This window comes from Magnolia sinica, chromosome 5 (genome assembly GCF_029962835.1).
Source record: "Magnolia sinica isolate HGM2019 chromosome 5, MsV1, whole genome shotgun sequence".
Lineage (NCBI taxonomy): Eukaryota > Viridiplantae > Streptophyta > Magnoliopsida > Magnoliales > Magnoliaceae > Magnolia > Magnolia sinica.
The window spans coordinates 31,844,686-31,858,186 of NC_080577.1; the positions used below are offsets into that span (position 1 = coordinate 31,844,686).

General features: G+C 41.3%; 2 protein-coding genes across 5 annotated transcripts in view; both read left to right on the forward strand.

Moving 5' to 3' along the window:
- The window catches only part of LOC131245900 (uncharacterized), a 32,238-nt gene extending 30,834 nt beyond the window's left edge, over nt 1–1,404 (forward strand). For all 4 annotated transcript variants that reach the window (XM_058245665.1, XM_058245667.1, XM_058245664.1 and 1 more), the window contains one exon: nt 911–1,404. In XM_058245665.1, the coding sequence (XP_058101648.1) occupies nt 911–1,111 (201 nt within the window). In that variant the 3' untranslated portion in view covers nt 1,112–1,404. The remainder of the gene's footprint in view (nt 1–910) is intronic.
- Nucleotides 1,405–1,433: 29 nt separating this feature from the next.
- LOC131245899 (inositol phosphorylceramide glucuronosyltransferase 1-like) overlaps nt 1,434–13,501 on the forward strand; it is a 30,359-nt gene continuing 18,291 nt past the window's right edge. Inside the window, exon 1 of the mRNA XM_058245662.1 lies at nt 1,434–1,586. Coding sequence (XP_058101645.1) covers nt 1,572–1,586 — 15 coding nt within the window. The 5' untranslated portion in view covers nt 1,434–1,571. The remainder of the gene's footprint in view (nt 1,587–13,501) is intronic.

A 13,501-nucleotide genomic window follows, 5' to 3' on the forward strand; every position in this document is an offset into this window, starting at 1 on the left:
ACATGCAAAATCATGGATTATCATCTTTGTTAGCTGATTCCATGTGATTTAAGTAGAAAAAAATGTCTAAATTCGAAAAAAAAAAAATTTATCGATTTCATTTTCGGCACTCCAACTTATCTTGATTTTCGTATTCAAATCCCTTTTTTCTCTAAACAATTTAAAAGGAGTGGTCGAAATCAGCTTAGGAAGGGAATGGAAAGAAATAATAATAATAATAATTAAGAGAAATAGTGATTTTTGACTCTCTTTTTCTTTTTTTTTTCTTTTTTTTAGGGGGGGGGCTGATGCTGGAGGTCATCGATATTTATTGTATCATCAATACTTTGGATTTTATGACAGCGATATCCACAAAATATCGCAATGTATCGATATTTTGGCAATACATTGCGATAGTTTGTAAAGCAGTGCACGATATTGGGAACTTCCGAGCTGTTTTGTATCAAGAAGTTGCAATACCAATAATATCGGTTGATACTATCAATTTGAAATCACTGTCTGTAACTAGTAAATTAATTCAGAAATCATCAAATAACACCATTAAAGTAGCACCTTGACTAGAGATATAACACTAACAAAATAAACTCTACAATCACTAACAAACAAATAAAATTAAAGAAATGAATAAATAACTCAATAATATTATAGAAGCAAAGAGTGTGGGCCCGAGTTGCACCTGTAATTCACATAACGCTGCTAGAAAATGGCCTATGTATCAGCTGGATGTTGACAAATGCATTCCTTCGTTTCATGGTGATCTTGAAGAGGAAAGATATATATGTATCCTCCTTATGGGCTTCCAATCTCATCAGAATGCGACCTTGTCTGTCGATTGAAAAAGCTTCTAAGCAGAAATGCAGCTAGCAAGCAACGTAATTATCTAATTGTTATCTTCTTGTTTGTGGAACAGTTGGATGGATTGCTTAAAGGTTTGGGCTTCACCCAAAAGAAAGCTGATTCTCAGGTGAGGTGGGCTGTACTTAATACGATCTTAATTTTACGACGTCATGAAGGAGCTAGATCAAAGCTCGCGAAGGCCATGTCTTTAGGAACGTCCGTGGGCTTTTGCATCAACACTATAGAGGAATCCATCGACAGTGGGGATGTATAATGCGACGAATGTTAGTTCCAGACTGCCATCTTCAAGACGACGAGTTCCTGCATTGATACAACAGATAAAGCCATGGATGGTTTAGGTATGTATAACAAGAGGAATGTTAATTCCAATATGGCACCACAAGCCTCTATGGCATGCATGTGGGATCTGGTACGTTCGTCAGAGAGTTTCCTCGGCATGTCTCCTTCGCTGAAAGATCAGATCAGACTGCCCATCAGGTCAGCAACACACACACATTGAATGTAAACCATTGGATATGGTTTTCCAACTTTCCATTCCCTTGTACATGTATTTTCTTGCCTTGATGGATGGACTAACTGCATTCATTTTTGGTGGCTTGAGAATACTCATGGTGGGGCCACCTTATGAATGTCCGGGGTGCTGCACACGTGCCAAAGTGGGTGGTGTGGCATGTGTTGCATGAAAATGGAGATCTGGAACTAGCATCCCTTGTATGACAATAGCTGAGGTGAGAATTGGCTGTCTCCTTGTTTGATTGTTACAAAGGCCAATCCACTGGTTTTTGTGGACTCTTTGTTCATGTACAGCCCAAAATATCAGCTGGGCCACATCAAGTGGTTTAGATATTTTAGGCTAATTTCACATTGTTCCCCTTGGTATGGCCCAACTTAGGTCTTGGATCAGGCCAGCTTTTTAAGCGTCACATCTTGATGAGGGGCACCTGATGAATGGTTGACTGGTGACGCAGGGAAGGACGTTATGAGGTCAATCACTGTCTTCCTCGGGTTCAACTACTCAGAATCCACGGAGCTCTCTGGATTCCTCACAAAGTTTCCTCGAATCCACAAGGGATAAAATAGAAATAATTTTTAATAAATTCGAAAATAAATTAATTGATGATAAAAACGAAATTACACTCCTTTAAATAACGAGTTCAAACCTAGGACGTTTTAGACTCAAACTCCTAAAAAACATGACTTATTATTAATAGTAAACTTACTATTTATAGAAGATCTCCATTCCTACTAGACTTCATGTTTTAGGTCAAAAAATATTAAGTGTCCAATTTGGCCTGACCATATTATTCTCCCAATTTTTTAAGCCCTTTTCATGTTGGGCGCGACTTCTACAACTCACAGGATCAAAAGTTATGATCGAATTAAAACTTACTATTTATAGTAAAAACGAAAATAAAATGAACCTTTGACTGTCGATCTGATGGAATCTTGCAAATCCGGTTGGTTAGCTAAAGTAGCTTCTCCTACCCCAAAATCATATATAATATGTTGAAAAACTCATTCATGTTTGCAAGATAAGACTGTTTTAAGGTTCTGACGGTCATGATCACTTCTGCCTCCAAATGGGCCTTCTCTGGTCCATCTTGGCCATGTAAGTGTCCATGACCCGCTCTATGTCAGATGGCATACATAATCTATAGTGGGGTCCATGCAACAAATGGAATATTTCCATTGCTTGTCTCACCATCTCCATTGTTGCATGTGGTGTGGCCCACTTGATGTATGGATCCTGCTGATTCTTTGTGTGAGGAAAGCAGTCTCCACCAAGAAAATCATCTAGCACAAAATCAGGCCTGTCCAGTCATCAGGTGGGCTACACCTTTTGAATCAGTGAACAACCAATGGTCTAACTCAGCATGCAGGTATCACTCGCCTAGCGAACAGGTAATCATGATTTTTGAGAAGCAATGATGATTTTCACGGTGGGACCTTCTGTTGTCATGGTATTGATGTCCTGTGTAAGTGGCTTGTCATTGTTTGAAGAACTTATAAGATATATGGCGAGATTTCCTACTACTCGGGGGGAGTGGATTGCGTCGGACCAGATCTGTGTGGGGCCTACTATGATGTATCTGTTTATCCACACTGTCCATCCCTTTTTTCAGATCATGTTAAGGTATGGGCGCAAAAATGAGGCAGATCTAAGGCTCTGGTGTACCATACAAGAGATGACTCTTGCATTTAATGCAACTAAGCTTACTAAATTTTGGGGGCATGCTTTAAAATGATATGAGAAAAGGGATGGACGGTGTGGATAAATAGAGACATCAAGGTGGGCCCCATGCAAATCTGGTCGGATGCTTAAAGGTCAGACCGGACCCAATCCGCTTCCCTAAGATGGAGGGAGAAGAGAACTAAAAAATCAACCCAATCCAAAACTAGTGTGGCCCAAGGAAGGTTTCAACAGTGGATGTTTCTCATGGCGTGGACAGTAGGGGTGTACATCGAGTTGAGCTGGCCTCAGCTTGGCCACTAGTTGACCTCGGCTTGAACTCGGCTCGGCTTGGTCCTTGAGCCTGACTAGGCAGCTCTGCTCGGTTCGGTCAGCAGCTCGGGTGAGTTCGAGCCAAGATCAAGCCGAGTTCGCCCGTGTAGCATTTTCATAAACACCTGGACTATACCTTCAAAATCCCACAGTATGTAAAACAGCAGCAATAGTTTTAAAGGTATTTTATCAAACACCTTCTAGGCGACATAAAAATCAAGAAAAAAAAAAAGTATTTGGTTTATGTACATACCTTCCTTGCTACCAGCCACACTTCATTGAGTCATTTCACCAAACACTTGGTGAGCAACATCAATATCAAAGTTAACTCGGTTCGTGTCTCTAGTAGAGAACTTCTTATTTATTTATTTTAAAACACACACCCACTTAAGCCGTAGTGGGATTTCACCACCTATGGTATCGAACCCAAGACCTCGTCTTGAAACTCCTCTTAGTCTACCACTCAGGTAAGGACTCGGACCCCAGTGTGTGGACAACTTAGAGTTCTAAATCTACCTGAAGTTTGAGCTCACATCCTATCATGAGCTGGCGCAGCAGTTGGATCCAAGTATATATAACACAGACATCACAGTCGCCCACACAGATTTTGGTTATGTGGGCTCCCTCTAATGGAAGGATGCCGATTGCCTATGGCTACTGATGGTGCTCTGTGGGTCCAACCATGATGTATGTGTCCTATCCACGTCATCCATCCATTTTTCTAGACCATTTTATGGCATGATCCTAAAATCGAGGCAGATCGAAATTTCACATGGACCACACCACAGGAAAGAGCGGTGATTATTGAACACTCACCATTAAAAACTTCTTAGAGGCCACAGAAGTTTTGGATTAAGCTGAAATATGTGTTTTCTCTTCATCAAGGTGTGTGTGACATAATCAACAGGTTGGATGACAAATAAATGCTACAGTGAGCCCCAGGAAGTTTTTAACGGTGGGCATTCAATCTTCACCGTTTTCTTGTGGTGTGGTCCACTCGAGATTTGGATGTCCCTCATTTTTGGGCTCATAATGATATGGGAAATAGATGGACAGCTTGGATAAAACATATATATCATCCAGGGCTTACATAGCACTGTCAGTGCGCAATCGGGGTCCCGGATTTTTGGGATCTGTAATATTTACAATGGATCTGCATGATGAACGACCGTGATCATTGCCGTTTGTGCTACTTAACCACATGGCGGGAGCTGTGTTAGAAAGTGAAGATGTGCAGTAGCCAACAACATTCATCTGGATCCTTACTCTTGGTCCGGTGGCAGATTCCCAGGAGTTTCAACACCCGGTCGAGGGTCCGATTAGGTGGTGAAATCCCGCCAATGCGTGAGAGCCGTAGAAGTTTTGGATCAAGCTGATATTTATGTTTTATAGGTTAGATGGCAAATATATATCATGGTAGACCCTACAAAGGTTTCAACTGTGGGCATCATTGTCACCACTGTTTGATGTGATCCAATCAAGCCTTCAATTAGCCTCCTCTTGGGTCCATGCCCTAAAATGATCTGGCCACATAATAAAGCACATACATCAAGGTGGGCCCCACAAAGCACCTGCCAGGACTGACTAAGCCCTAGTAGTGGTAGTACCCAACCTGCGCTCTGTTGGGGGCCTTGCACAAAACTTTAGGATCTAGCCTCCCGAAACAAACCAGAATTATGTAATAGTAATGCAATGAACTAAATCAAAACATAAACCACACCACACCAAGGATTTTTACGTGAAAAACCCTCTAAGAGGTAAAAACCATGGGACCTCGTCCAGATCAACAATCCACTATAAAGCAGAACATTACAACCGATCACAAGCACACACCGCTTGGATCAAACCTTCTTCACTCACGCAAGAAGAGAAACAAAGAAGACGGAGAGATCTTATCGATTATGAGGACGTAGAAGCACTGAAATATGGTAGATCACCTGTACAAGCATAGCCTCCCTTCTACAAGCTTCCTTTCTCTCTTTTTTTTTTTTCTCTCTCTCTCTCATACCTTTGATAACCCTAAGCCCTTTAGCAAACCCTTGTAAAGCTTTAAGAAACCCTAGAATACTCTGGAATTACCCTGGAATACACCACAATCCCGTATACACCCCTTTATATAAGAATAGAAAGAGATAGAATCCAAATAGGAAACAAAATCCACAAAATCTGCGTTTCCACAATCGCATCTGCAGAACTCTTCGATGATATCGAAGGTCTCTCGATGACAGCCTTCGATATCATCGACGGTCCTTTGATGATATCGAAACAGGACTAAAAACTGTCCAGCGACCAGGGGTGAAAAATCCGACAATTATCGATGTCATCAAGCCACTCTCGGTAACAGCCTCGATATCATCTAAAGTCCATCGATGATATCGACAAGACCAAAAAATTGTCCAGCGACCAGCGGTGAAAAATCCAGCAATTATCGATGATATTGAAACTGGTTCGATTTCATCGAACCCAACAATGAGGAGAAAATCCCCATCATGCTCTTGTACTCATGGCAACCAGACCGTCCAAATCATGGGTCCATTGTAGATGCGACAAGGCCTGAAATTTCAATATTCCAAACGTCCCATGTTGTAAGGTTTTGCAGTCACCATTCCTTTCCCGATCATCACATTTAGGGCCCGTTTGGATACCATCAAATAAGTTATTTTTTTTTACCTACAGCAGTAGATAAGTGTTTTATTTTAGGTAAGTTTCGTTTATGATTAGTTATAAATAACCTTTTTAAGTATATCATTATTTTAGTTATTTAAAAAAAAAAACTTTTCTATTTTTCATTAATTGCTAAAGAGAGGACGAAATGGAAAAAAGAAAAATCTTATAATTTTGTTGTTTGTCGAACATATATCTTCTTAATAAGTGACCCAGGGATGAACATGATGAGGTCAATCATCGTCATCCTCAAGGATAACTACTTCGAATCCACGGAGCTTCTCTGAACTCCTCACAGAGACTTCTTGAATCTAAGGGGAAAAAAATAGAAATAATTTTAAGATATATGAAAAAAACTTGTTGATTGATTGATTGATGAAATAAACGAGTCTACAACCCTTTAAATAGGGATACCAAGACTAGGAAGAAGTTTAAGAATTAAACTATAACTAAAACTCCCTAAAATTCATAGCTACTATAAATAGTAAATTTTCTATTTATATTAAGTGTCTTATGTGGCTTAACCACATTATTCTCCTAATTTTTCTAAAGACTTTTCATGTTGGGCACAACTCGTAAAGCTCAATGGATGAAGAGTTATAATCAAAATAAAACTTACTATTTATAGTAAAAACAGAATTGAACATGGAATTCAGCCGTCGATATGATGGAATCTCACAAATTCAGAGTGGGTAACCTGACATATCCAAGTTGGTTGAATAAAGTAGCTCGTCCTACCCTAAAATCATATATCGTACGTCAAGTAACTCATTCTGATTTGCGAGATATGCATGTTTTAAAGTTCTAACGGTCTAGATGACTTCTGCCTCTGATCAGGCCTTCTCTGATCCATCTTGGACATGAAAGTGTCCCCGACCCGCTCTACATTAGTCCCCTCCACTTCAAAAGAACTCGTCCTTGAGTTCTCGTGCTACTTCTGTTCATGATACTCGGTCTGGTGCGCCGTAACGATACCCGAATCAAAAGTTATGATCAATTTACGGTCCACCTTCTTTTAGTCTAATCATGTTAGGAATGTATTTGTAACATGTTCTACATCAGACCCCTTCGCTTGGAAAAAAACTCGTCCTCGAGTTACTCAAGAAACTTGGTTCATTATTCTGAGATAACTTTTGATGTCGATGTTTATTAGCCATTTTCTTGTACTTGCCATTAGGCTTAACTTGGCTAATATGGATCAGTTCCTTCACTGTTGCTTTCAAGAACTCACATTCCTTCTGATAATGTGGGCAATTAGGCAGACTTATCTCTGTGACAAGATTAATATGGTTTTGTATATCTCATATGGGAGGTAATTTATTAGGGAGTTCATCAAGCACAATCGCTTTTAACTCCTATAACACTGGTTTCAAATCCCTTGGGATGTTCACAGGCTCTATATATTCTTTCTTTTCAACTAATGCATATATATTTCTTATTTCCTTAGATTGTTTAAACAAAAGTCTGTTTAGTTATGAAAGATTGTTCCTCAACTTTAGAAGTTTTGGGTCGGTTTTTTATTCCTATAGAGACGAGGCCAATCTTTCTACTATCTTAAGTAAATATAAATGTGTTATCCTGACCTCTATGCATAGCAATAGCATTAATATTATTTTGTCACAGTCGACCAAGTAACATATGACAAACTTTCACGTCGACTATGTTACAAAGTGCTTAATCCTTATAAATTTTACCAATTGAAAATGAGACAGTGCATTATTTGATTACATCTATTTTGTTGACCTCTTTAATTCATCTAATCGTGTATGGAGATGAAAGCTTTTCTGTTTTTAGTTGTAGCTTTTCCACCATTATTTTCGACATGAGATTTTCACTGCTTCTGACATCGTTGATCACATTACAAACTTTCTGGCTTACAGTGCACCTCGTTTGAAAGATGTTGTCTCGCTGTAATTCTATTCCTACCTTTGGCATGTATAACAGCTTCCTCACGATCAAAGTGGTGGCCTGTGATTTACCATCATCTGATGGTGCTTTGCAGAAATCGAAGTTGTGTCGTACAGTGACCACGGGTGGTTGAGTATTACTTTGAGCTTGGGGCAGAATTAGCACATCCGTAATATGGTTGAGGGTTGCCTACAGCCCTTGCATGGTCAACTGACTATCCCGGTGGAAAGCTTCCATTCTTTCCGAAAGATAACAAATCCCTGGATCACTGTCCACAGGATTTTTGTTCATACCTTCGTTATTTGTCATCGGCCTGAAAGGAGTCCTCACTCTGATAACAATTGACGCAAGGATGAACGTGATGAAGTCGATCATCGTCTTCCTCAAGGATAATTACTCCGAATCCATGGAGCTTCTCTAAACTCCTCACAGAGACTTCTCGAATCTACAAGGAAAAGAAATAGAAATAATTTTAAGATATTTGAAAGAAACTTGTTGATTGATTGATTGATGAAATACAAGTCTACAACCCTTTAAATAGGGATATCAAGACTAGGAAGAAGTTTAAGAATTAAACTATAACTAAAACTCCCTAAAATTCATAGCTTAGTATAAATAGTAAATTTTTTATTTATTGGGAATTTGTTCTGCGGAATCACACAGATCTCGATCTAGGATAGCAATCCAATAGCACCAAGCAATCACAAGAGAACACAAAGATTTAACGTGGAAAACCCTTTCGAAAAAAAACCACGGCACAAAGCGACAAAAATCCACTATGAAAATAGAAATTACAAAGAAAAAGGACGTACCTGATTCGAACAACCTCGAATCTCATCCTTGCTACACCCTTTAGAAACCCTAAAAATCTTTTAGGAACCTTTGGAATGCTTTTAGAAAGCTTTATAATGCCCTAGAATAGCCATAGGAATCCCTATTTATAGTTTAGGAAACTCTACTTACGTACCTCTTTGAAACCACATCAAATTTACGCAGTCCGCACAAAATCCACGCATAATCTGCGTAATCTTTTACTGGTCGAGCCAAGGCTTCGACTGGTTGATTGGACCCTCGAATGTCGAGCAGCGTGGAATAACAAAAAAACATAGCCGCTGGACTTCAAGTCGGGGACCCTCGACCGGTCGAGTGGACCCTCGACCGGTCGAGCAGCGTGGAAAAAAGAAAAATACAGAAGAGTGAAAACATCTTCTGACAACAATCTTCACCATGTCTTCATTCTTTAATCGTGTAGCTTTTTAACCTCTTCTCTTATCTCTGCATCACATCATACCTTCTCGTGTACACTCCGTCCTTCTTTTTTGTCATTGCTAAGCCCAGAGAATTGCACATAACTTAAAATTCTTTGCTGGAACGTTCTAGGTTAGCATGTCCGGAGGATCAGAATCCACGTGCCCAACCACCTTTGCTCCTGTCTTCTCAAAAGGAAAGACGTAGTCTTTTTACCATCTTACTGCTACCCAATATTGTTTACCAAGGTATTTACTCACAATACTGATAGCCTGTGAAATAACCGGTCTAATCCAGACCATGACATGCACTGCCAACTGTATTCGAATAAGGCTCATGAGATATATCCTGCTTTTTCTCATCTGTTTTAGAACATGTCCCGAGGAAAACTTGAGGAGAGACGTATAGGGAACGCTCTCCGGCTTTGCCTGGTCCATCACATCTTAGATCAATACCTACTCAAGGTATTTTGCCTGAGATAACCAAAACCTACTCCTCTTTCAGTCTCAATGCCGAGAACCATCTTTGCAGTACCCCGATCCTTCATCCTGAATGTCCCACTTAACTGAGTGTTCAGTACCTTGATTTCAGACAAGTCATAATTGGCGATCTACATGTCATCAGCATACAATTCATCACTCACCATGAAGGAATCAAACTTTATACCACTTCCTAAGCGATAGGTCATACTATGACCTCCTGCAAACTCTTTTTCTCAACCCCTTTAATTTCAAACTGCTCTAGTTGCTTTATGTAGTTCTACTCTTCCAATTTTTTATACAGAAGTACAGACTCCACATCCATCTTTCCAACTCAAGATCGCATTGGCCATCTAGTGCCAATCATGAATCTAATAGACACCTGTTATACCGTTGGCGCGAATATCTCTGAGAAGTCGATCCCTTCTCTCTGAGCATAACCCTTCACTATTAACCTTGCCTTATATCTATGTTTTATCCTCGTGAAGATCCACCTGCATCCAACCGCTTTCTGGCCAACTAGAAACTCCATCAGCTCCCATGTTTTGATCTGGTACAATGAGTCCATCATATTACTCATAATCACCTTCCACTTCTCAACACCAGGCTCACCTAGAGCCGTCTGAATAGAAGACGAATCCCCTGCAATATTGGAGTTGTCCATGTACCTCGCCGATATCTTACGATTATGCTGTGTGATTCTTTTCACAGGTGGCTACTCTACCTGCTCTTTATCTCTATCTATGCATCTCAGCCTTCCTGCCTTGCCCGTTCATGTGGCCATGCCCAGCATGCCACACATGTGTAGAGGTGGAATCTGCTACAGCCACTGCAGCTCCACTTTTTGAAGTGCTCTCGATTAACCAGTACATGTTACCGAGTCGTTGTGTTTTCATGATTACCCGTGCCCCTTTAGATACCTTAAGAGCACCATCAATACATGTGAACTTGCAGCCCATTGCCTTAAGTACACTAGGAGAAATCAGATTCTTCTTCAAATCAGGAACGTGCCTAACATCAGTCAAGGTATGCTCCACCTCATCAACCATCTTGATGCGCACCGAACCAACAACTACAACATTACAAGCAATGTCATTACCTATAAATACTTGTCCACCATCGCACTCCCTGTAACTAATGAACCACCTCTGATGAGGAGTCATGTGAAAAGATGCCCCTATGTCTAGAATTCACTCGTCCTTATGATCATCGTATGGCCATCTGATCGTAGACACAGACAAAACATCACCGTCACATCCACTCGATGCATCTGACATGGCAGCATTGGCCTCCCTGTACGAAGCCTCAGAATCTTCTCTCTTAGATTTAGGATTTGTACAATCCTTCTTTACATGTCCTTCTATCCCACAGTTTTAGCACTTTACCTTTCCTTTGCCCTCGCCCTTGAATTTTGTAGAGCCCGTATCCTAGACCGTACCGTTCAGTAGGCTTCTGCGGTCCTCCTAATCGAATTCTTGCAACCCTCGACCTGTAATCGGCACTTGCACGCAATCGTAAGTTGTAGCCGTAGATCTAAGTCAGCTCAACTTGAAACTTATATCCTAGCTACCGCGCCGTCGCCGCGACTCACACACCGATCCAATACCCTAACCAGAAGATATGTGCCCGCGTTCATTTCGAGGAAAATACCGCGCGTTGCGAATTCCAAGAGAATCTCTATAACCTGTCACATCAATTAATCAATCAATCAAGTACACACCATACCACAAGTACAAGCAACCCATCCCTTTCCCATTTCTAAAGTCAACTCTCTCTCTCCACCCATCCCTCTTTCACCCAAATTTCAACCAAGCCCATACCTTAACCATCTCTTCCTTACAACACCCATTCCACCCATCCCTTATCATCCCAACACTTCTCTCTCTCCCTCATTTCTCAAACAATTTCCCAAGCAACTAAGAAAAATCCAATGTCCAAGCTTCCAAGAGCAACCCAAGTGTGGCCCACTTCTCTACCACCCAATCTATCATCTCCACCATCAAAACTTCATCATCCACTGTCAAAAGTTGAGCATAAGAACTAAGGAAGATAAGAGACCAAGAAGAAGGCCGATAGGTGGGTGATCCACCGTTGATTTTCATTTTAAGGGCCCACTTGTTGTGGGACCCACTTGATGTATGCATTGTATATGGGAGGGCCCAATAGTGGTGGGGTCCCTCCCCTTCACGTTTCTCTCTCTATCTCTCTCTTTTTGTGATGCCTTGTGGCCCATTGTGATGCAAAACGATCTTGACCGTCCGATCGTGAGGCCCACCTTGCCGCTGGTCCGTTGGACGGCCCAGATGAAGGAAAACACAAGTATCAGTTTCATCCAAATTTTTGGTGGCCCACGTGTGTGGGACCCACCGTGATGTATATTCCACGCCATCCATCTGTGATGCCTCACCGTCCATCTGGACGTGAGGCAGATCTAAACCTTGGTGGACCACGTGTGTGGGATCCACCGTGATGTGTGCATCATAAATCTCCACTGTCCAGCGTCCGTCCAGGGTCTGGACGCTGGATCCCTAAACGCTGGTCTTTCTCTTTTAAAATAAATAAATAATATATATACATATATATATATATAAATAATAATAATATAAAATATACTATATAGTATATGTGTGTGTGTTTGGTGGGCCCCACGTGGGACCCACCCACCGTAAAATGGTTTGGCTGGTACGCCAGCTATACCGTTGTTGTGTGCAGTGTGTGGGTTTGATCCACAGCACCTATCTGTGCGGCCCACCAGATGTAGGGGCCCTATCCTCACCATCCGTTCGTTTGCTGGACGGTGGGACCCAACCACACATGTGGGATCCCCACCGTCTAGCTAGGATGTGGACCCTAGCAATGATGTATGTGATACATCCAAACTGTTCATTCATTTGGTGATCACGTCTTGAGGCTTTAAAAGAGAGAGATAGAGAGAGAGAGAGAGAGAGAGAGAGAAGCAGATTCAGTTCTTTGGTGGGCCACGTATGTGGACCCCACCTTGGTGTATGTGATTCATCCAAACCGTCCATACATTTGGTGAGCTCGTCCTAGGGCTTGAGAAGAAAAATAAGACTGATCTAGCTATCAAGTGGACCACACTGCCATAACAGTGGGGATTGAACGTCCAACATTGAAACCTTTTGGGTCATAGAAGTTTTGGACCAATATGAAATTTGTTTTTCCTCCTAGTTCAGGTCTTTGTGACCTTATGAACAAACTGGATGGAAAATAAACGTTATGGTGGGCCCACTAGAGTTTTAACCGTGAAAATCATTATCACCACTGTTATTTGTGGTTTGGTCTTGATGATCTTATGATATGATTCATTTCTCGTATAATACTCTAAAGTGATCTCAAACAAAAAAAAAGATGAATGGTGTAATTGGTGCGGCCCACATAATGCGGCCCATTTGATGTATTTGAGGCCCACATATAGCGGCCCATTTGTTGTATTTAAGGCCCACATAATGCGGCCCATTTGATGTATTTGAGGCCCACATGATGCGGCCCATTTGATGTATTTGAGGCCCATTGGTGCGGCCCAAATGATGTGGCCCATTTGATGCATGTTGGCCCATTAGAGCGGCCCACATGATGCGGCCCACTTGATGTATATGAGGCCCATTGAGACGTATTTGAGGCCCATGGGTTGGGACCCAATGTAATGTATATAAGGACCATGAGCGAGACCCAATGAGCGTATGTGAGGCCTTTGTGTGGGCCGAATGTGATGTATATGAGGCCCATTGCGATGTGAGATTCCACCAAGATGTATGTAATGATGTTTATAGCGACTATGCCTTGAGAGCAATGATGGTTTGACGTCCACATTGTAAGAGCA